Source organism: Epinephelus fuscoguttatus, linkage group LG3, assembly GCF_011397635.1.
Source record: "Epinephelus fuscoguttatus linkage group LG3, E.fuscoguttatus.final_Chr_v1".
NCBI lineage: Eukaryota > Metazoa > Chordata > Actinopteri > Perciformes > Serranidae > Epinephelus > Epinephelus fuscoguttatus.
The window spans coordinates 13,292,241-13,317,720 of NC_064754.1; the positions used below are offsets into that span (position 1 = coordinate 13,292,241).

Consider the following 25,480-nt stretch of genomic DNA (forward strand, 5'->3'; position numbering starts at 1 on the left):
TACAAAGAGAAAAGGCACGCTGCCATTGAGAGTTTACAAAGTTGTAATTTTAAGATAAAGCAGCATTTGATTAATGTAAAAGAAACATTCTGTATTGCTTATCTGACAGAGAAATGATAAGAAAGTTTTTTGTTTTGTTTCAAATTAATTTTAGAAGCATAGATTTCACACACCCAAATCTTGATGAATGTAGCCCTGCTGTGATTATGACATATTGTTTTTGCTGGATGATATTATAGGGAATATGCCATCTGAATATAACATATTTATTTGCAAAGGCTCTTTAACCTTTTAACCATTCCTGTAAAATTTATGTGAAATGCCTATTCAAGGCATACCCAACGTAAATAGAAAGTAGAAAGCTGTTCTTGAAACACTCGAGTACAAGCATACATGCTTTCTTCTGGAAAGTAGCACGCTGACGTCCAAAAAAAAAGCTACTCAAGCTGCATATCGCTGTGTTCAGAATTCCATTGGCTATACGTAGCCTCAGTTATTGGCACAGCCTCTTGTTGGCTGGCTCCCAGAGTTGAGGGCAGGCCCTTCCTTCCAACAGAGGCTCTCATTGGCTATTGTAAGCTGTGGAGGGACCATGGAAGCTCCTATTGGGTGAAGTAAGGTGTCAGTCAAAATGTTAGAGCGCAGCGGCCATTTTGGTGCAACGCTTTGGCATTATATTTTCATGTAAAGAGAGTTATCAAGATTGGCTGGTGAGATTAGAACATCTTAAATGATGCAATGGTAGTCAATGGTTAATTATGGATGTAAAAATATGTTTGGACAAAATCTTTTGCTGCATTTGGGCTGTTGAGACCTTTGCTAATGTGTCAGGACCATGTTTGTGAGAATATTATTGATCAGTGGATAACAGTGAGGCTTCATTAGTGAGTTGTAACTGTTTGTTTGTTGGTGGTGTGGAAGAAGTTGAAGAAGTGATGGTTTGCAGCAATCTGATCACAAGAGTCTTGACTTTCTAACAGTTGTTTACATATTTGATAGTATTTACGCTGGAATCAGTACCATGGATAAATGTAAGAAACCATTTTGTTTGTTTTGGTTTTCTTTTTGGAATTTCATTGATTAATAAAGCTTGCATTCTTGCTATGAGATCATTTATTCATTTGCTGTAGATCCAACTATTACCTCCCCTGAGTTCTAGTCTACTCTTTGTAAAGCACATAGTGACCTCTACTTGGATGGTAAATGCTCATGCCCATGGTAAAGGCAGATTTCCAGTGCAAGTATTTTATAATGCACTGTGTGGAGAAAATAAAACCTCCCACACACATGAAAGAAACAGCTTTCCTCAACCAACAATTTTCATCTCTTTTCACTCCACTGATCTCATTGTTCTCCTCATTGATTTGCATACTTTTACCTGTCCTGTTCAGGGTCTGCTGCCCTCTCCCCTTCACTCTGTCTGGCTCTTATCTTTTTTCTGGATCTGGATTTTATTTTTTTTTATTCTGCTGAAATAAGACACACACGCTCCAGAGACTCTGAAAAATCCAATGTGTATTAAAGAAAAGTGGGGATTTGTCTATGTGTGTGTGAGTATGTGTGTGTGCATGTTTGTTACCTAATTGTTTATTGTAGGAATTGGGATTTCAGTGCAATTTGCAAATTGATCCCAACTTACTTACACTGTGTCTGTCTTTTATTAGTTTGCCAATATATGAAACTGATTGGCAGCACAATGGTGCAGTGGTTAGCATTGTCACCTCACAGTGAGAGGGTTCCTGGTTTGAACTCAGGATGGGGGGTTTGAACTCCAGGGTGGAGTAGCCTTTCTTTGTATGTTCTCTCCATGTCAGCGTGGGTTTTCTCCGGGTACTCCGGCTTCCCCCCACAGTCCAACGACATGCATGTTCGGCAAATTGATGACTCTAAATTAGCAGTAGGTGTGAATGTGAGTGAATGGTTGTCTGTCTCTATGTGTCAGCCCTGCAACAATATCGGCGACTTGTCCAGAGTGTACCCTGCCTCTCACCCAATGTCAGTTGGGATAGGCTGCAGCCCCCCAGCGACCCCTAACAGGACAAGCAGTTACGAAAATAAATGAATGCATGAAACTAAGAGTCAGTTTGTATGTACACCAAGTGAAGTCCAGTTGTCTCACAGACCAAAGTTTCACTCACACAAATATTTTCTTCCCTGGCAGTGATGCAGGGGAGGAAGAAACTATTTTAATAACCATGTTAGTGGGTTCAGTGGGTAGAACCAAAGAACCACAGGTTGCCTGAGTGCAAGTCACATAACTTTCATCTTCGACTGGAAAAGATGAATCTGTTACCATGAGACTCTTGATGTTGCATTTTAATTGCCCATGAATGATTTATTGACTTTATCCTCAACATGTGCAGGTCAGAATTTACTGCAGATCAATTTCTCCTCCACGTATCAGACAGATAATTATTTGAGCTCCTGTGGTAACTGTACCTGCGCATGTTATCAATAACTAAATTGACAGCCATGAAAGAGATTACATGAGCAATGACTGTGGGAACTGTGACAAATGGCTGACTTGACACTAGAGGAAGATCTTGGATACAAATCAGGCAAGAGACTGTTTAGACACCACGCCAATGTTTTCGGCAAATGAGGATGAATGATTTATGTAACACTTCTGGGGCCATTTTCACAAAACATCTCAAGGCTATGGGTAGCTCTTTACTGGCTGATATGGGGGGAATCCTAAAAATAATGCCTGTATCAGCTCTATTTCTTAACACCTCTAGGTTTTATTAAGAGAAATTTATGAAGCGAAATGTCGTCAGCTGAAGAAACACATGAATGCAGTCCCTTTACTCTCACATTACACAGAAAACGCTGGCTTAGTGGACATCACTGGGCTGGACTGTGTGTAGATGTCTCACATGTGATGCAGGTCCAGGTAACAGCGTCATCAAAAGACGATGACATGTTTACCAAGCAGAAAAAAATGTCACAGTGTCAACACACAGGTGATTTTGGTGGCAGCCAGAAAATACTTGTCACTGTCAGTGTCCAGGCTGAACTGATGACTCCTGTATTTTTCTGGAAAGCTGCTTGAGGCTGCTGTTTGAGAGGCATCAAGTCCCAGTTGGATGTCACTTGCTGGGGCACAGTAGCTGTCCCTGCAGGCTGTGACTCTTCACATCCACACAAAACCAGGATCTCAGTTACAGTACAACATGGAAACGCACAGCATGCTGGCTATTTGATTTTTACCTTCACCAAGGAGGATGTTTTCAGTTTGGTTTGTTTGTCTGTTTCTCAGCAGGATTATGAAAAAAATGCTGGAAAAAAAACTTCCTCCTCTTGGTGGAAGGGTGTTGCATGGGTCAGGAAAGAACCTGTTACACTCTGGAGTGGATCTGAATCACGGAGCACAGACAAATAATTTTTCCCTTTTGTTACACTGTTAGATAGGGCATTTAGTACAGTTTTTAATTTGGTTTTCTTTCCTAACATTAATATGGTTCATGGACACTCTTAAAAACTGTTCTCAAACCAACCTTTCACTGTGGGCTGAGTGAAACAACTTCATCCCTAGCAATGTGGGTCTTATTTCTCAGTAAAAGCTGCTCTCAGCAGCTTTGTGAGGAGCCCTGATGACGAAGCGCTTAGATAAAATACTTGAATACTGCCATTTGTATCTAAAGGTCATTCAATTGGTGTGAATTCCTTTTTTTTCTCACTGCATTTTCCTGTTTTCTGAGCATGAAAATGTTTTAAAGGAACAGTGTGGAATATTGAAGAGGACTTTGTGACATCTAGCTGTGAGGATTACCGATTTCAACCAACTTCATGGTTGGAATTCCTTCAGTGTTCAGGTTTTTTTTTTTTTTTTTTTTGCTGGGATCCAAATTATCTGCAGAGGTCTTTTTCTCATCGAAACAAAACTGAGACCTAAAACTTTATTGAAACTGGTAAAAATACTGAAGAAAGCAATATCACATTACACATCAGTGTTTCTCCAAAGCTGTTTGGCATATCTGAGACGGCCCGTTAGCCTAGCACCTGCTAATGTGTAAGATTTAGATACTTTATTTTTCAGCCAACTTCCAGGCTCACGTTGCGGGCGGGCAGGTACACAGACGCCGCTGATCTCTTGCTTCCAGTCAGCGGAAAAAAGCTGCGTCGAAGCGGTTTCCAGGCGCGTACACTAACAACGTCGTAAAATGGACTTAATCAGACGAAAAAGTGTTTGTTTCTGATTTTAAAGGCTTAGATTCAGGAGCCATTTTAGCGGAGGAAACACACACACCTGTCTCGCATTGATGTCAACGTGTTTGTGTCGATATTCAGAAGGTTTTTTACTAAAGTCAAATTTCCTGCCGAGGTGTCTTCTCCAAAGCAAATGACCCTGATGATGTAAACCGATAAAAACACTGAGTAAAGCAGTTTCACATTAAAAAGTCATTGTGCAGGTGCTGCTAACTAAGGTGGCTGATGCAAAACATATATGGCCCTATGTAGAGCTGTTTGGATTGTCAGTTTTGGGGGCAGCTACTCAAGAAACATGGCGGTGCAACATGCCTGTGTCCGTGGACAAGGACCCACTCCCGATGTAAATATAAACAGTTCATTCTAAGGTAACGAAAACACAAAGATTCTTATTTTCAGATGATTATACACTAAAGAAAATGTATTATATTATATTCCATATCTGACATTATATCCCCCTACATCCTACACACTAAACCTCTAAAAAAAAATCACAACTTAAGCATACACTCATTAAATGAGTTGGTTCATACATGCCTTCGCTTTTGCCCGAATGTTTGCCTGATTTTTTGGGGGGGAAAGAATACACATTCTGATATTAGGCTTTATCAATCTGCTGCACCAAGGTAGCTCTTTGTCTGTCAGCCAAAGTGATAAATATCCCTGCCTCCCTCTCATTGAGATTTTTTATTAGGCAAACCCAGAGTAGTGTGTGTGTGTGTGTGTGTGTGTTGCTTTTCACCATCTGAGTGAATAAAAGGTGTTTAGATTTACATTTGCAGTGATGACACACAGATGTGGCTTGTTAATGATGCCTGAACACTCATCCAGAAATCCTGACTTTGCGTGTGTGTGTTAGTGTGTGTGTGACTTTCAGCATTTAGCCTTGAAGGTTTGCATAAGTGGAGCAATTACTAAGCCGGCAAAACAGCATATGGAGAGAAAGCGAAAGAGTGAGAGAGACATAGAGGGAGAGGGAGAAAGTGAGTACTTCCCCCCACAAACAAAAAGCCCTCCCTCGCCCACCCTACTTCTCCTGCACATATCCCTCCTTTTCTCTCTTTGCTTTCTATTTTCTCCAGTGAGGGCAGTGGAGAATGAATAACAGCAGGGCTGGGAAATGGAGACGTGATGCTCTTTATGCAAATCAAATACCAGCATTGCCATTCATTTCCTTCAGAGCACCCTAAGGACAGAAAAGGAGCCAAAAAGCACTGGGAAAAAAAACAGCAGGGAAAAGTTGAAGCCAGGTCAACTTTGAACAAATATTTTTACAAAAACGAAGCAGGGTTTTGTGAAGGCCAATCACCGATCAGTATTCATCCTGGCTGAGCTGAACGCAGCGTTGGGTTACAATTCTCACCAGCCTTGACCGGCCCATACACCGCGAGAAAATTTACATAGTGGTTAACATCCAAGCCCACAGTCAGTAAATGTTGATTTTGACAGCTGCAAGCTTCTCATACATTTGTCTCAGATGATATTGAAAATGAACAACATGACATCAGTATTCACCAAGTGTTTGTCGGCAGAGAGAGGAGAATTATTTCTTCATCACGATGATACATTTGATTTAAATCTCTTCCGACATAGACAATAAACGAGAAAGACGTTATACTGAACACCTGACTCTGCAAGTGGTCGTTTGCTCCGGGGAATGGCACCTCGGGACTCAGCTGGAATATAACACAAAGGAAATGGAAGGACTGGGTGATGCTGTGTGTGAACTTTGCCATTGCTAATGCAAATTTAACAGGATTTAGAGGAAAACCGCAAAGGTTTGCAGTCTGTTAAGAGACATGTATTCACTTTTACGAACAACCACTCAAACATAATAATTTCAGAGGGACACACACACAAAGTCTGCCCAGTACACACACAGAACGCTATATGTATGCGAATGTCAGAACATTTTCTTACTTTTAACAGTTAATTTCATGGCTGTCCTCATAAAAAGTAATATTCTGCCATTGATCTCCCTCAACGTCTTCAATCTGTCCATCTGTAGCCTCAGGGCTGATATATTTAGAAGGGCTGTCTGACTCTAAGAAGAATCACCGGTATCGTCTCAACAGGTTGAACAGCTACAGGCACCATAGTTAGATTTGTGCCAATTACTGCTTGACGGGAATTCATATTTACTTTGATGAACAGTTTGTGATAGCCTGTTTCTTTCTTTCTGCAGTTGAGGTGCCGACAATTATGTTTCCTTAGAGATGATACATTGTGTTTGATTGGATGATGATATGTAATCTGAAGGGATGGAGTTTCTCCCGTTAACTATGCAGATGTCTATTCATGATTGGAGGGGACAGGTCCTCAAGGACCAAACCCATCCTCTCCCTGAAACAAATGCTAAACAGCACAGTTATCAAAGACAGCTCTGCAGCAACACTCAAAGTAAAAAAATGCAAAATACTGTGAACCTGGCAATGTGAGAGGCAGGCACGGCTGAGTTGACAAGCAAAGAATTGCCTCCTGTCTGTGTTGGTTGGCATTCTTTGGCAATTTTCTTTTAACAATATTTTCACCCCACAGTTCTGTACAGGATGAGGATACATTTAAGTGTTGTAAAGCAGTACAAAGACAAGCATCCCTCTAAACATGCTTCCTCTTTATTGTTGACAGAGCAACCATCCAATCACCACAGCTCCGTCCTGCCTCCGGTACCTCCACCTCACCGCCAGCAGCCCTCAATAACCGCTCTCAACCAATCCCTGGGCTCCACGCACCACGCTGGCCAATCACTGAATTCAACGCGGCAGCTAACCCCTCCTACTGGAAGCCCGGCCCCTGTGGCCGGCCAATCACCAGCCGAGCTGCAGACCACGCCCCCCGAGAGCGTCCCGCTGCAAGACAGCTGGGTGCTGGGTAGCAATGTGCCTCTGGAAACAAGGTAAGCTGACTTCTTACTATCTTACTTTACGTTTCATCTGTCTGTGCTATAGCTGTGGTCACCAGAGTCATGTGAGTCACTGAGTGATGCTGGGTGGGGCTTTCCCTTTAATGAGAGGACCTGGGTTTTAATGTCAAGACCAACACAAGTATCCTCAAGCAGCACACTTTACCTCTACATCCTGAACAACTCTTTACACTAAGAAGACAAAGATGAAAGTGCATTGTGTGTCAAGTCACAAGTAAATTAAGGCTTAGCAAGTGTAACAAGTACTCAAACTGGAAGCCAATGGTCGTTGCTGTAATATACCTAAAAAAAAAAAACAGCAAACCAAAATTGGAAAACCTTTAAAAAATATGTTACATAAAGTTGTGATACTTTTGGTTTCAAATGGCAGTCTCCTTACCCATTCATCCAACCCAACCTCCTCCCTACGCGGACTTAATAAATGTAAATACAGTATGGCCATAGTACCTCAAATCTATGCTTCCCATGACAGCTGATAACAGCCATTTAATGGGCTGATAATGTTTTGATATGCTGCGGGGTTTTAGGCCTGATTGACTCATTCATGTAGATTTCTCCTCTGTGAACAGATGTGTAGTATAGTGAATGCAGTCAAGCTTTAATAATGGGATAAGATAAATAAGATGGCCTGTCCTGTTCCTCTCTGTTCCTTTCCATTCTGACAAACATTATTTTCTTGTATGAAACCCTACTTTGAATTCAGAAAGTGCCATGATAAAGCACAAATTGGGTGAATACAGTTACATCAAATTTGTTGAAATACATCACTGTAGAGGAGTATTAAGAGCAGACTAATAATAAGTCAGATTCAAGTGATTCATCAAGAGTCTAAGTGATCATTACTGTGGTCCTCTGTATTCAAACCGTGGATCTTATTTCATGTGACAACTCCAAGCCTTCACTGTCATTGTGCGACGCAGCCACCGTGTGATGTATTATGAGCATCATGTGGAGTGACACCAGTATTAAAATTGAAACTGCATTGCCACTTCATCATCTGTGCCATTGGAGATCCTCCCAAATTTACAGAGACAATAGCTCTCTCCTCGCCAGACCATTGTTTCATTAAAAGGAAAAGGAAATACAGTTTACCCTATTTTTTATTCATGAGAGATTTTGGCTGGATAAAAGATTTAACGGAAGGGGGTGCTGATTTGAACTTGGCTGTGTGACAAAGTGAAATGGACTGACAACTTAGATGTTTTGGTATGTGAGGGATACCAGCAGAAAGATTTAAAAACATGTGTGTGGCAATCAGCCAACATAGATGCTGAACCAATATACTGTTGCTAATAATAAAGAAACTATACGGAGAATGAAATTGTGTATATTTCTTCTCCGTCCTTATGTTTACTTCAAATTGTTATGCATTCTCTGTGTATAGGATTTTTCCCACAATATATGGGCCCTCTCATACTTGATGGCTATGGTTGGATTATTATTGTATGATATAAAGGGTGCAGCACAGCCAAAAAAAGTTGAGGTCTGTTACTTTAAAGGTCTGGACAAAGGCACGCACAAAGAGCTTTTACTAGAGAAATCACAAGCTTCTCAAGATACAAAGATTAGATATCTAAAATATGGCTGGCAAAAGAGGTCAAAGGGGCACAAGATGGAGGGGTGTGCAGGGTTCCAGGTTTCCTCTTCCACTGGTAACACTGGTGAAACAAACTTTCACAGTTGGATGCACCCTTATATGTTATTTTTAATTGACATTATTTGTTTTTTTATATCCAGTGGCTGAAAAGTAAATTAATAGAAAAATGCACTACGTTGGCTCTTATGCAGCCAACTCTCTCTGTCTGCAGTCACTCATCACTCTGTAGCCTCGCTCAGTGTCCCGCCCACAGCACTATATGATTCAGTACACATCACAAGTAATAGCCTATCAACACTGAAGGCTGCTGTGCCACAGACGGGCCAAGAGACTGGAGCTGCTGCTCCGGTGAGGGAGCTGTGTTGTCTGTGGAATACTATAAGGCAGCAGATATTCCTAACGTTGTAATAAACATCACAGTCTCTTATACTGATGTTCTGCCGACAGTGCCCTAGTAGTAGTTAGTTGGATGTAACTTCAGGTGTGTGAGTACGAGAACTGCAAGGAGATGAAGAGGGAGTGAGACAGATCATGTATCATAGTTTATACACTATACACTTCATATACCAGACTTTCTGTATGTAATACAGACCTTCCACTACGTATTCAACTCGGGTTAGACCCACGTATCAGTCAGCTGTCACCTTAACTACCATGTGAAACTTTAACCTGCATGCTCAAAAAAAATATTCATGTATAATGTGCAATCATTTGGGAACAGTCAAGAGCCCTGGTGTTGTTATTATATGCAGTGGATATTATGTAATTGAATTAGGGGCCATGCAACTTTAATCTGTTCCCAGCAATTCACACACAAAATAGCTTGAAAGGAAATCCAGTCAACCTCTAAACACTTCCATCAATACATTGCTCATTTCCTGATCTCTTTAGGCAGACTGTGAATCCAAATATATAGTAAATTGGCTTTTTTTTTGCTGATGTGCTTCAGCGTTCTAATAGCAGTTGTTCGTTCAAAGCACTGGAGACCATCCTGAGGTCAGTGTGTATTTCTTTTCAGCTGTAACACAGGTTTTATTGGATAACGTGAACCTTGTTCGCTGAACGATTTGTAGCTCTCTGTCTCTCTGTCTTTGTCGAACACAAACTCCCCTCACGGTTCTCTGATATTTTAAAAATCACTGTTCTCTCCAGCAGAGTGTAACATCATGTTGGCGACTGTATAAAGGCCTGTTGCCCCCGAGCTGTCCACACACACATACACACACAATACACAATTTATGGGCGCAACCCTGACCCTCTGTTCACCAGACAATGTATATCCCACTCCCTCTTTCGCTCCTTCTTCCTTTTTCTGTCCCCCTCTCGTTAATGTCTTTCACCCAGAGAGAAAAGGAGAGTGACAGATTGATAGATGGGGAAATGTCTGCCTTTGTAACTCCCAACATGTGGGCTATGTGTTTGTGTTTATGTGCGTGTGTGTTTGGGAGAATCGGTGGACTTGTGGGACAGCCAAACCATGAGCCCTGGTGTGGTTTTATATTCCTATGAAGGTCTGGTGCACACACACACACACACACACACACACACACACACACACACACACACATAAAATTTACGAGGGAAACTTTAACCTTCACCTTTAATTCACCAGACAATTTGTAGCCAGCGCTTTCTTTCCTTCTTTCTTCTTTCTCTGTCTCACCCTCTTTTGTCTCATTCCCTGAGAGAAAAAAGGGAATGCTGATAGATTGATAGAGGGGGAAATGTCTGCCTTTAGGATCTTAACGACCCCCAGCATTTTGGCTGCATGTCTGTGTTGGAGAGTATTTGGGCCTTTGGGACAGCCAAGCCACGTCCCTGGCTCAGCTTTATATTCATATGAAAGACACACACACGCACACACACACACAGCTCAGAGCATCATCTTTCAAAACTGAGCCTACACCCCAACTGAAAAGACAGACCCTGTGAGCATGGTATGTATGAGGGTCTGTGTAAGAAATGGTACGTCTCTCCCTCTCTTTCTCACACACACACACACACACACACACATTCGGACAGCCGTGGAGATAAAACGAGGCCTTCAGGAGAGAGGGTAAGAAAAAAACTATCAGCTTGTGGGGTGGAGCTGAAAAATAAATGCTGTGTGACTTGGGACACTCCCTGCATAGCAAATCACACACATTCAGTCAGCGCTCCAATCCAGCATCTTCAGAGATATATGGACTGGACTACTGGTCGCTCTGTCTATCGTACTCTCAGTTTCTTGCCAAAAAACATCTAACTTTGAGTGTAAAATTGGTTGATCTAATGTTAGGAACGTAAGCTACTTCCACTTACCATAATTCAGAATTTCATCTCCTACTAATTGTGCATACAGATATATAACACAAGAGTCGGGGCTGGCTGTAAAAGGTTCATTAGGCGATATTTAATTTGAATTTTGTATTATACGCTCTCAGTGTGTTGTTCCTTAGTTCTAAGTGCTTACAGGCCTCAACACTCACTTAAGTGAAGCATTACGCACGAGGTTGCTTTGAAGCATTTTACATAGAATAGTTTTAAATTAAAAAAAAATACTTCAGCACGAACCCTTATTGTTCTCTGCTTTGTAAGATGGTTAATCTATACTGACTAATGTGAACCCAACAGCCTTATAAGCACATTAAGAAGTAACAGAACATGAGATCAAGTTTTCTGGTGGTGTCAGGGGAACGCTCACTGGGCTAAAGCCAAGAGTGTTTTCAGCAAAGCCCAGAAACGTTACTGTTCATCACACATGGAATTGTTTTGTACTAAACTCAGGTCATGCCAAATTCCCACATGATCATGCTGACTGATTAAAAAATATAAGCATTATGTTCAAGAACGTTTCCTGGACAGCATGCCTCCAACCATTCCCCTTTTTTATCTTTACTAATACTCTTATTTTGTGCGTCCTGTCTTCACCCTCTTCACTCCTGTATATATGTGTTTATTTATGTTTTGTTTTTGTTTGTTATAATGTGTGGTTACGCAGCTATGTGTGGTTTTAATCGTGTGTGTCTAGCCATGTGTTGTTGATTTTTTTATTTATTGCCACTGTGGCAAAACCAATCACCCCTCAGGGACAAATGAAGGTCTTGAATCTTGAATCTTGTCCCTGGTAAAGATGATAATGATTACACTGAAGCGTTGAAGTCTCCGCCAGCTTCAGTTCTCTGTAGTCTCAGTCCAACCTGCAGATCGGCTGACTAATCCTCTGTCCCAGGTCCCAACTAACTGATAATAGCTGTTCTACTAATTAGGTCCTGACTCAGATGCACAGCAGCTTAATTTTTTGTTCAAAACTGGATGCAGTTTAGCCAGGTTACGCATTGTTTGAAATATGGCACTGTATGTTAAAGGGGGCAAATTCTTTTTTTGACACTAAAGTGTGTGTTTGACAGAATAATGGTATTGATTGTGTAATGAACTTATGGATACTGCAACATCTGCTGATTGAATCATGGCCGTAGACTCATTCAAATATTTCAGGGCTAAGCCTCGGAGGTCCACAGATCCAACAACTGCGTCTGACCGTGTTCATAAAGAGCAAAAAATGTAGAGAAATTATAAAAGATCTAATCTAATAAATACCTTTGGTAGCAGAACATTTCCATCAGGGTTCATATCTGCGTTGAATCGTCTTTTTCATTGTAACAGCCCCGCAGTTATGTGGCAGATGAACAGGCAGATGATGGTCTATTGCCGCACACTGGCCGGTGATAGGTCAGTTTCAATGAGCTTTCAAGATCATCCTCTCTTTATTCCCATATTATGCCTCCTCTCAGTCACATTTCATCAGCAATTTGGCCTAAAACACAAGTTCAAACCTGTGTCAATCTTTCAAGTACAAACCACTAGATCCCTTTCAAAGGAGCAGCATTTCATCAGCAACTCAAGTTTCACACTCTTCAGTTAGCGTCGCTCTGTCTTTCATTTGAATATTTTCCCTTTTTACAGAAAAAATGTTTTCCCCTTGACAGTTTAAGCTTTGTCCGTCGTCCGCCTTCTGAATGTGGCAAAGTACGCAAGCAGTATCAGTAAGTCAGAGTATAAAATCGGACATATGAGAAGCTGTAAGACAATCTTCCCATACACAACTCATGTGGTATCACAGCTCAAATCTACAGTAAATATGTCATCAGTAAAACGAGATCATGTTCTTCATATCGGAGATCGACACACTGACTGGACCAGGTGTAAAGATCAGTATCACTCCCACACACCGGTCTCACCCAGGTTTATGTTCTGTTTAAACAGTGGCTGCTTCTCTACTCAACATTCCTGTCAGCTCGCATGGTATCAGATAGACCGTGTGTGTGTGTGTGTGTGTGTGTGTGTGTCAAACAGCCATGGTATCATATAGACTCTATAGTTAATCTTTGCAGACAAAACACTCACCAACTGCCACATACCTTTACCCTATATACTGTTGTACTGTTCTCTCTGACCCTCTTTAACACAGTCAGACACACACACATATACCCACACTTTACATGATACCCTGACTGTGTCTCTCTCGTCCTCGTTCGCACTGTTAAACCAGGCTCGAGGCATATGTTCCTCTGTTTGTGAGCAGACTGACAGAGAATAAACCTTGGAGTGTTTAGAATAACACAAGTGCTCGCCATCAAATTTATACACAGAACTTACAAACACTTCTCCAGATTGAAAGCCAAATACATTCGCCATATTCACAGACAGTCTTTTAAATCTCCCCCTCCTCTCACTTTCTAAAAGCCCCCATCACTCTCTTTTTATATCAACTATGCAGTGACAGGAAGACGTCAATTCATATATTGCTCCCAGCATATTGCCATCACACAGGCACAATATTCCCCACCATGCTGCACATCATACAAACCCATTTACATAGATTGAAAGAATCTGGGATGATGCTTTCTAGTGAGAATAGAGAACAAATATACAGATACGATGAAAATAAAATATATTCAAAATGACTCAATGTTTGTCTAAGGACAATATAGAAAATGTGTGTTTACCATTTTTCCAGGGAAGCGGGATGGAGCAATTGTACAGCCTTTTTTTTTTTTTTAACAAATTCTATATTTTCAAAGCTGACAGAAGACTCAGAGAGAAAAATATCAAATAAATGTCTTGTTTGGAGTTGAAATATTAAACACTGACACGGATTTGATTTAGTTTCAGCTCCACTTTGTGTATGTGTAACTCCAGCTGACATTGTGAGTGGCAGAACATAAAAGCTGTCGCAGAGAGGGAAAGTAAAGAGGTGTGTTATGGGCATTTAGTGGGTACCTAGGAGATAAAGGCAGGAGAGAATGGGGTGAGATATGACAGGAGAGTGTGAATGTCCTCATTTAGAGGTGGTAATCCCTCCATTGACACACACATGCTCTCTCAAAGACACATCTTGTACCCTCTGACACCCACACACACACTCACACACACATTCATGTGCGTGCACTTGTGTCAAGGGACACCCGACACAACTGGTCACTAGATTGAGCAGGTGTTGATCGTCAATCTCTCTCACACACGCGCACGCAACAGTGACTGTTGCTCTAATGTCTTAATGCACTGCTTATTATCAATAGAAGTAGTGTTTACATCTTTAATTAGCATGCATGCATTTTTGTTAACAACAAAGAAATACCTTTGTTAGCAGTACACACATCTAACTTAACCCAAGCCTTTACGATTTTATTCTTAAGGCAAAAGAAAAACAAATCTGCTGCACGAATGTCCTTGGCAAAAGAATAAACCTTAAGGTACCTTCAATAACAACTTGTTTTAACGAAAGGGATGATTTAAGAAAAAAAAAAATCCATTCATTCATTCTTGGCCTGTTATATCTTGCCAGCACATTGTTAACTTCAGACAGGATGACTCTTCTGGACCATATTTATTTTAGAATATCTGCTTTCTCTTGGCACGTTCATCTGAAAGCACACATTGCTCCTCCTCAGTTCAGTTTGGCTTCTTCTTCTGCAACTTTTGCCAGACATTTTAATAAGCACTCAATATAAAAGGCCAATTGCAATAACAGCTGATAGTCCTAAGCAGAAAAAAAAAACATTACCATGGCAATTTTTACTTATTCACTTTGGGAACCACTCACTTCACCTACAAGATACTGTTTTTGTTGAGATGTTGCTGCCAACACCTTTAGATCCACAAAATGTGACAAAGAGGAATCTAAAGGAGAGACACAGCAGATTGGCAAGACTGAAAACAGGCTTTTGATTCACTGTGAAGTTGTCGTGGAGTCCAAAAGAGATTTTCAAGAGGCCTCTGTGAAGTTTTGGGAGTCGGTGTAGATGCTAGCACATTGTAAACTTTTAATATAAGTAAATGAAATAAAACAAATTCAAAAAATACCTGAGTGCCTTTAATACTTTTCACACATTCATTCAAACATGAATGCAAAATTATAAATAAACAAATAAGCCTTCCTATCAATGTTTCAATAAGTCAGACCAATTTTATGCAACACTGTAAACTCACTGCTCTCCTGACAGGACATTATGTACAATGTCGATTTACAAGACACAAATCAGAGGCACTTGTTTCTGTAGGTTGGTGTGGGTGTTTGCATGATTCTAGGCATGAAGAGGAAGAGCAATTAAATGCTGAAAGGTAAATTAAATTATCCTTTCATCCTATCCCACGTGTGTGTGTGTGTGTGTGTGTGTGTGTGTGTGTGTGTGTGTGTGTGTGTGGGAATGTATGGAGAAAGCTCTTGTTCATTGGCTATTGTCACAGTGTTAGACATGCCAGCTACGGTATATACAACATCTACAATCCACACATTAGTTACAGTCATTCTATCCCTGAGGATCCGTAACCTGCCTGCATTTTCGCTTTTGTTACACTTTAACACACACACACTCGCACAAAGACACAGCCTCCTTGTGTCATTCCTATTGTCAAAGACACTTAAAAGGCCCAGTGTAAATAGTGTTAATGTAATGCAAACAGGTTGTAGAAAAGTGCATTTGAAGGGATTCTATTATTAGCGGGCTCTCAGATTAGTTATGGTTGACAACATGCTACCCTCAGCGAAGCACATGGTGGTTACAGTCATTTTACACTCGATTATCCTCGCTCTGTCTGTCTGCTGTAATTGACTTGCACTTAAACACTCATAAAAGACATATAGACTAGTTAGTCTGCTGTCTGCAGCCCCACAGTGTGTTTGTGCTTTTGGAGAGTCCCAGTTCTGGTAAATGTCCCAGTGCAGCAGCATTATGAAAACCTCATGTCTCGGCTCTCACAAGAAGCACTGGCTCCGCATTCAGCTGCCAACTATGGCTAGATTGATATGACTGTAACTTGGAGTGGGGATAATGGGAATACCAGGACCAGTATTCTTTGATCAAAGCTGCTGATTTACATCGTTACGGGAACAGTGCGTAAGATTAGGGGAATTTAGTGGCATCTAGTGGTGAAGATTGCAGATTGCAACCAGCTGAAACTTCTCCAAGTTAGAATTCCTTCAGAGGTTTTTTTAACGGGAGCCAAATTACCCACACATTTCTCCTTCTCTCCAAAACAAATGGAGTACATGATTAAAAACACTGCACTGCACTGCACTGCCTTTTTTAACTGAATGCCATCAGTGAAAAAAAAAAAAAAGCTTGCTGCACCTTTTCAGTATTGTCAGACAGCCACCCCATCACCTCCGTACTCTAACCTTCCCATGAAATTAGTCTACTGTTTATTTATTTATTCTGTTTATTTTACAGTAATTAGTAGCGAGTTACTAAAATGCACAGACACTTGCTGTAGCCAGCATGAGAGGCTGTCAGCAAATATTTTGTTGGGCACAGGGAAACGAAGATCTGTGTGGGTACATGAGACCCTAAAAAAGTAGGGTGGATCATGGTGAATACCGTTTCCAGGCATATTTTGGGATGACTCAAGGGCAGTTTGACAACCTGCTGTCTATCAACAGGCCATATAGCTCTGAGTATCCAGCAGCTGCTACCACCTGTTTCTCCTCCATTGTTTACCAACTGTTAACTTGTTGTAGTGACCACCACAGAAGGCCCGCTTCTCAAGTAATCCGATTGAACAATGGGAACACAGTTGACATGGTGCATTTTTCCACTCTGAGTTGAAGTTATTTCAACTTGAGGACTTCAGAGCACTGTGGCAAAAACACCAGGCGCCTAGAGCGCAGAAACACATGATGCAAAAACTGTGAGCAAAAAGCTTCATTCTCATTAGAAAGTAAAAGGCGCCTCCAACTGCTAAAATGCTTTCTGTGTGATCAGGGCCTAAAGCAGTTTCAGTGTTTAAATCAGTGTTTTTCCTTCGCTGTTGGGCATGTCATTATTGGGTCACTAACCCAACACCTGCTAATGTGTGCTCACCTATTTCCTCTGATAACTTAATGTGTGCTCACTTTATTTCTGATCCAGACATTCAGGAGGTTTTTACCAGGAGACGATTGATCTGCAGAGGTCTCCTTTCCAAATCAAATGGACCCTGTTATTTAAACTGGTGAAAACACTCAATGAAGCTGTTTCACAGAAGGAGGGGCTGTGAACTACAGTGGCTGAAGTGAAAACACAAATGGCCCTATGCGGAGCCAGTGTTTGGTTTGTCCTTTCTTGGCTACTGTGGAAACATGGTGGTGAAACACGGCAATCTCAGTGAATGAGAATCTGTTCTCTATGTAGATGTAAATAGCTCATTCTAAGGTAAAGAAAACACAACAATTCTTATTTTCAGGTGATTAAACACTTAAGAAAACATATGTATTGTACTGTATTGCATTTCTGCTCATATATTCCCCTAAATCCTACACACTAGACCTTAAAAAGGTGTCTTGTGTCATGCGAAATAAATCTAAACAGCACAAGGATTGAGTTTTATCCTCAAAATTTATCTAATCTGAGTCCTTTTGTCGAGTCGAGGCTTTTGTAGGAAAACCAAAGCTTCACTTCTACAGTATATTTCATGGTTTCATTCAAAGTTGACTATTTGCATTTTCACATTTGAGATGACACTGCTAATTACATGCAAAGTGAGACAAACTCGTGACCCATAAATGTTTGAGAGTATTGGTAAACTGTAATTCTTCATGGTGACAGATTTTGCAAAAACAAATCTCATTTCCTGTCCCTGTAATTTCAGCTAAGCATGATGAATGTCCTTCTGTTTCTCTGGTGTACTCGTAAAGAACACCAGTAGAAACTGCTGAATATAACCATCAGTCCAAAATTCATTTCATCACGCTTTCCAAGCATGACGAACTGCAGACTATCACATGTCAACATTATGTCCGTCTACCCTTAACCCCCTATGTTTTGGCTCATTTTCTGCAGTTGGTTTGAATCATATTTGCAGCTGTGTTTTCAGATATGTAGTTGAGGTTTATTGGTATCAGGATTTTCCACAGTTTTTCGAAGTGTTCAGCTTCACTACCCCAGATAATTACAACTTCATAATTAATTGATATGAAAGTGAGGTTGGTGATGAAAGGCAGGAAGTAGTGGCAAAAATAGAAAAACAAATATGAAAGCAAGTGGAAAATCAGTTTAGTTTCTCAAGGGAGACCACCACTGTTGTCAGATTGTCATCTATTTTTAATTCGGCTGATATCAGTGACAGCTGTTTTCTCACTAAACAAGCTTTTTTAATTTGAGTTTGTTGATAAATGGAGTTTTCTCAGAGTTTTGCTTTTTATATATAAACCTGTTAAAGATACAAAGTTATACATTCCTGAAGAGTCATGTAGTCATGCTCATGCGTGCGTGATCAAGTGGCCACACCTGGCTTCTGTATCTCGTCCTGTCTCACTTTGAATGAAAGCATGATAAAATGTGACTACTTTTCATTCACACTCCACAAAGGGATGAGGCAGTTTAATATGGTGATAAATAATGGAGCTGCAGCCATAAAAATTTACCCCTGCATGCACTCATACACACACAAACACACACGCACACACACACACACACACAGTCACCAGACAGCACAGTAGTTTTAGTTTTTAATTTCAACAAATTGAAAATAAAAGCACAAAACCAGTGAACTTTTAACAGGATTTTATGTCATTGTTAAATGAGCTGCACTGACTGAACAGGCTGAATACAATGTGTGAGAAAAATCCAATGAAAGCTACTGGGAAGGAAAGACATAATGTGCTGCGAGTTGCGGGAGATAAAGATTTTGAGATTTACTTCCCCAATATGAAGCTTAATAATGTAACTTGAAAATATGTGAGGCCGTTTTTCGGTTCGAGTGTTTAGGAGGTGTGCATTACTGCAGTTGCTGATTACCACATTTGAGCTAAACCCGTTTGTCTAATGTAATTGGAATTGTGTCAGTGCGAGTGTGTGTGGTTTTGTGTGCGTGCATGCAGGTGTGAATGTGATTGTCAGTATGTGGCACACCAAAAAGAGAAAACTGAGTTGATAAAAAAGTTTGAAAGTGTGTACTTGCAGATGCAGTAGCCTAAAAGATTTTTAAAAGGTTTGTCATCCTCAGCTTCCTATTGCAGCAAACTCTTTTAAAGCCACTGGAGGCGTGGTTTGAAATAGCAAAAAATGCATATATGATATCAAAGATGAGTGCCCCATGACTCATCCATAAAATAAATGAGTGAAAATTTATAAATTACCTAGTTTGAACACAGCTCATTTGGCTGCCCAAACCCTTCTCAGGATTGTAGGGGTGTGATCAGATCATGTTTGATTGACAGCTCCCTTTCAGCTCAAGTAATGTTACTATTTTATTTTCCTTTCAAACACTCCTGTTAAAAAATCTCTGCCACTGAATAAATTACCTGATCTATCTAACCCCCCACTTACATTACGGAGTTACCATTAATTCTTTACTAATAGGCTAACCAGCGATTGGAGTAGATCACCCCTATTTTTATGGATTAATTCCCCCCAGACTATGGAGCTAAGTGTTTTAATATCTTCCACCTACTTACATGAAATGATGTGCATTAGTTTTGCTATGCTACACTTTTGAGCTACCTGTCAACTCTGTGATTAATATCACTGACTGTAAAAACTATGGACACCTCTGTTATGTCACTAACTGGTTTGTGGACTGCCATTTTGAAGCCTCGAGTTCGGCATGACAGCCGTCGCCACCTTGGTTTTTTGGAGCCAGAAGTGACCATATTTGTAGAGGCTGGCACTGTGGAGGAGTGAGGGCAGACAGCCTGTCACTCAAAGCAGCCTGCCCTTAATTATGTGTAACTTAAAACAATGTAAGTGGGTGAAAATTCAACCGCCATAGAGTTGTCATGAAGGGGGAAATTAGACACAGAAACCAAAAGTTTTTTTTTTTTTTTTTACATTAGGCTGAACATGTTTATTTCTGCTGTAAATTTGGCCATTGTCTGTGGGGATTGACTGACTTCTGGAGAGAGCCTTAAGTGGTCGTTTAAACAACTACAGTTTTTGGCACATCCGTGATGGCTTCAATTTTCAGCCCCAAAGGTTGCCACTTGATTAAAACAGATCTGGGAGGTGTACCCCAGTCTGTTAATTAGCTTAACACAGTAGCTTTTAAACCACATGCAGCATGCATAGAAATGAATTCCAACTTTTGAGAACAGACTGGAGTGGCTCTGACAATAGTCAGTTACTGTCTGTGCTGCTATTTGCAACATGAACCATAGTGCAGGGCATTCGAGAAAATTCTGATTTCTGATTTATCTGAGACCAATTAGCTGGTCTCTGTAATAAACATCAAGAACAATTATCACCTTTCATGAAAGTAAGATTCATGGCAGAATTGTTTTTATTTATTTACCTTAGATTGTAAAGGTGTACCTAATAAAGTGGCCAATGCATTGGTTTTATACACAGTGGTGTCCCACTGCCATCCACCATCACATGCTTATGCTGCATTAAAAAAAACAGGAAATATAGACAAAATAAAAACAGCTGCAGATAACACCATAACAATATAGTGCTTTTCTGTTTATGTAAACTTGTTGCGCCCTCACAGCAATTTGGGTCTCTGAGAGCAGCAGTTAATGGCAACACAAACTCATTTACATGTTCTTTATGTAACCTCTTGGATACATTTAAACCCGCGATTATATGTTGTCAAGCACTATATGATTGCACTCTGATCACCTGAGATTCATGTAATGCCCGCTGAATAGACTCCCAGAGTCCTGCTAGTTGTTAATGCTGACCATCCAGTCAGGGACTGGCTTACACCAGGGACATCAGATAAATGGCTTTAACTAGCAGATAGGACTGCTGCAGGCCCTGAGGAACAGAACTGAGAACCACTCAAGTATTTTACTCAGCACCCCACTTAAAGTGAAAACTTACACTAATGGGTTTTCTCTGACCTTTAGCTGGTGATCATCACATCAAGTAGATACTTGTTAATCTCCCAAAGGCTTGTGTCAGATTGATAAATTAGGAGACTGAAAACATGTTTTCTATTAGCTGCAAAAGGGAAAATACTCCATAGTGTGTGTAACAAAGTCAGAGAAATACATTGGGAAATATTGCACTACTTATCTTTTTCATTTATGTGGATGTTGAATATGTCTGCACTTCTTTAATGATTCAATGTTGCCATGTAACCGTCATTGCAATGTAAGGAATATCTGACATAAGATTGCAACTCATATAAAAGCATAGCATCTCTTGTTTTGGTGTTGTTGTAAGGTTGTGTCACTGAATATGTCCCATCCTCTTGATTAGATGTTTGTGCTTTCACTAGGAGAACTCACAGACAAGCAACAGTGTCTTTCTCTCTGTAGTTCTGTTCGCAAGTCTCTTTCCCCAGTTATTCAGTCTTATACCACTTAAACTCCCGTCTTCTTCCTCTATCTCTCTCTTCACATCTTGCCTGGAGGCAGGTATTAATTGAAGGACCCTTGTTATAATAGGTTCTAATTGTTAATCACACAGCCTTGTTAGAGAGCAGTCTGATTGTAATTACAGATGCTCGTTAACCGGTTCTGTCATTAATTAGACATTGTGACCTTGGTAATTACTGCAGCCATACATGTATTTGCCAGTGATTTTCTTGTGGAAATTTTCCTGTTGAAACTTCCAAAGACAGCCTTTTAGGGAAATAATTAAATAAATAGCATATGAAGTGTTTTGAGAGTTTCTTGTTTTGGTTAAACCACAAAGTAATTACTTAATGAGACTGTAAGAATCTTGCCTTCTAACATGTGATTAAAGCAATCATCCTAATGAACAGTTTTAGACGTTCCTGAAAAGTATTAACCTCATAGTTGTATTTTACTTTTCACAAGAATGAATACTGGATGAATTATGGATTATAAATTAGTTCAGGACCGGTGGCAGGAGGTGGTTATGCTTGAGTTGAGAGATGTAAAATTGAACAAAAAAAAAGCATGTCACAGGCTCCATTAATCAGGTTAATGAGCATAATAAAGCTTTGTCAGGCCAATGTGCACACAGTACACTGGTATGAGAGGCACAGCCATTGTGGTCTACAAAACACTGGTGTATATGGAATATACAACAACACTGCAATGATATATTCCATGTCATTTGCCTCACTATACTCTTTTTTCCATCTGTGTTGACTGTCTGCTGAACATGATTACAAAAGTCTGTATGCTGGGGAGACAGTGAAAACTAAAGTGGAAGCGAACTTTGCCTTGTCACATGTTAAACAAACACATGAAAACCTAAGGGTATTTCACTATTTCAGGTTTTTGCCAAACCTAACTTATGGGGTTTTTACATAGTAAGGGAGGTAGTGGGGTCAAACCATGGCCATGAAATGTCAAGTCCTGCTGGTGTGAGTGTTTTTCACTGCACACCAAAGAAAAGTTGTTTATCTAAATGAAGTATTGTGCTGGTCACAAACAACAGAGCCTGTCGCTCGCAGCCCTTTCAGCTCACTGTGGCTGTTTCTGTTTGTACTTTTCCTCCCAGCAATATTCAAAACTGATATGCCATCCAAACAGCACAGACTAAGCTGGCTGTCGACTAAGCCAGTTTTTATGCAAAGAAAAAACACTAATGAGGCTCCTCTACTTTGGTGACAAACACATTTCCTATTTCACACTAAAAGCCATCCTGCTGGTTTGCCAGTGGAAAGCTTTTAATGTGAAGCAGCAACAGCAGGAAAGAAGAAGCTAAAAAAGATTTAAATATTTCAACAGAGCTTCCTCTCAGGTCTCCAGCACAAACACACATGAGCCACATTAACAGCCACAGACTCTCAGTAACTCTTTGTTTTGGAAGTCGGAGTTTCAAAAAACCCGGGATCTGGGAACAGATCTGAGAACAGATTATGTTAAAGAAAAACAAGAATCACAGTTTGGGTTTTATTTTCATTGCTCTGGCCATTGGTTGTATTGGCTATGATAAGACCATACTCACCAAAATAACTGTTGAGATCTGGCAACCATTATGGCTTACTAGGGATTTCAGGAATAGTCCTCACCAACACCACCGGTCAGCACTGTGCATCAGGGTAGACTAATCATTTATCGGTGGTGCAGTCATGAAGCAGTGACAATGCATCTACAGCAGATGTGCAGCCAGGGGCACTGCTGACAAGTCATAAGCCCTTTTAACACACAGATCCCACAATACTGCCAAGATAAAGACCCATTATTATGCTGCCTTTACTTTTTCTTGTTTTGTTTTTTTTTTGTTTTTTTTTTACAAAAGCAAACAATGCTGGCATAAATTACAGAGCATGCTGGCATTCCAGAAGCAAAAGACTCATGACATGTAACACAACAGCATTGGTGTTTAGTGTGTATAGCATAACATGGCAGTAACAATGATATACTGTCCCTGTTGAAGGCAGTTGATCTTGCTAGAAGGGTAAAGAGCTCCCGAGCCTCATTGTTTTCCCATTGAGCCGACATTTTCAGTTGCTTTTCTAGTTCTTTGAGTTAGCTGCTCACTGCTATCAGCTGCCCTTCAAATCTCCCGGTGGTAGGTTGCACACATTAGGCGTTGTCAAAACATCACACTTGTCATGTTTGTGGTCCCTTACTTCCGGCTTACAATTTTTACAAAGACATCTATTGGGCGCTGTTATTACCTCCGCACCTCTTATACAGACTGTTGAGGCAGAATAACAGCACAACATTCCTGCTTTGAACAGGCAGTGTAAAAGGGGCTATAGTTGTGAGATTGGATGGCCTTCTAATGACTGAAGGTGGATGTAACTCTGGCTGTTCTTGAAAATAGATTTGTGTGAACAGTCATTTTCTACATATTGCCATGTTGAATAAACAGAATTCAAGGTATTAACAAAAGGAAAGACCTCCAATATCCCTGCAAGAAAGCATTTGCGATGTTACTACAGTCAAACTACCACCTCAAACAAATGTGCTTGGAGTTTTGTCCAATCAGATCGCAGCTGATTTGTAAACAGCCTCACAGAGCCAATTAAGAACTCTGCTAATTTACCTACCCTGTGTCCCACCCACATTAGTTAATCCTTTACTCCTTATATTTGAGAAAATTTCAACAAGCACTGATCATACTTATTTGGGTAAAAATAATATTGTACATCTCCTGAGGTAATTGGACTACTCAGCTACTTTTTTGGGAGTTGTTGATGGCTGCTAAAATGCAGCAGTTTTTAATACCCCATGGCTTATAGACAGTTACATAAGTCAAGTTACTTAAAAATGCCATCATCCTTTTTAGTACCAGACACTTAAAAGCCATGCATATGCACTTGACAGAAGTGCTGTTTTGGGAAATTAGTGCTTATGGAAATGCATGCAGAAAAACCTCTATTACTGTCCAGGATGGATCATTATCAGGACACAGAGCTTAGGGCTGCTAACTGTGAATATGCTCTGTAGTTAAGTGGCATAACCTTATAGCACTTGTGGATCGGAGGGCATTAATGAAAATTCACACTGTTGACTCTGCCACCGGAGGCAATGGTGTGTGACAGTTGTGTACTGCAGTTAATTTTCTGTCTATGTAAACAAAGCCAATGTCCTCCTACTAATGTACCCCAACTAATTTATCTCTCTCTCTTTCTTCCTTCACCCTGCAGGCACTTCCTCTTTAAGACAGGTACAGGCACCACCCCCCTCTTCTCCACGGCAACTCCTGGCTACACTATGGCAACAGGCTCAGTGTACTCCCCACCCACCAGGCCATTGCCGAGGAATACCTTGTCCCGCTCTGCCTTCAAGTTCAAGAAATCCTCCAAGTACTGCTCATGGAGGTGAGATTGAATGAACAGGAAGAAACCAAATGCATGTTGTACACTGCTCAATTTTTGCTGTCAGTAAAATACAAACCAGGTTCATACACGAACCATTGTGTGGCTGAGATGGGATGAATTTCTTGGACTTATTGTGACTGTTGGTTAAAAAAATGCACATATGACAACACAAGCATAATCAGTAGTGGTTGGAAGGAGTTGTCAGTGGAAGTGGTGCTGGTCTTTTCTTCTGTGCTATTCCATTGGGTATACATTAGAATTTTTTGACAAATAACAATGGCTGGGACAGTAGCCTACTTTCCAGTCACAAAGGGAGTTAAAATAAATTGCTGCCAGATTTGACAAAGTTTTCAAGTCGAGCACTGGCAATTTGGGCTTTATTCAGTGTTAGTTCCTGGAATGGGACAAGACTGCTTTGGATGATTCTTGCACATCAGTGATCGGGTGTCTGGCATAACTGTGTTAACCCAACAATCTAGATTTTGGCCAATATTAGACCAAGACATTTTGGCTACCTCAGTGTATGCTTCAGATGCCACTATGTAGCTACAGTTAGGAAAAAAAACATACATGCAACATCAGAGTAAACAGAAGGCTCT

At 40.5% G+C, this 25,480-nt stretch overlaps 1 protein-coding gene across 5 annotated transcripts in view; it reads left to right on the top strand.

Annotated features, from left to right (window-relative positions):
* Positions 1-25,480, top strand: part of LOC125885026 (teneurin-3) — a 409,411-nt gene that overhangs the window by 243,633 nt on the left and 140,298 nt on the right. For all 5 annotated transcript variants that reach the window (XM_049570393.1, XM_049570405.1, XM_049570397.1 and 2 more), the window contains 2 exons: positions 6,838-7,105; positions 24,708-24,881. In XM_049570393.1, coding sequence (XP_049426350.1) covers positions 6,838-7,105; positions 24,708-24,881 — 442 coding nt within the window. The remainder of the gene's footprint in view (positions 1-6,837; positions 7,106-24,707; positions 24,882-25,480) is intronic.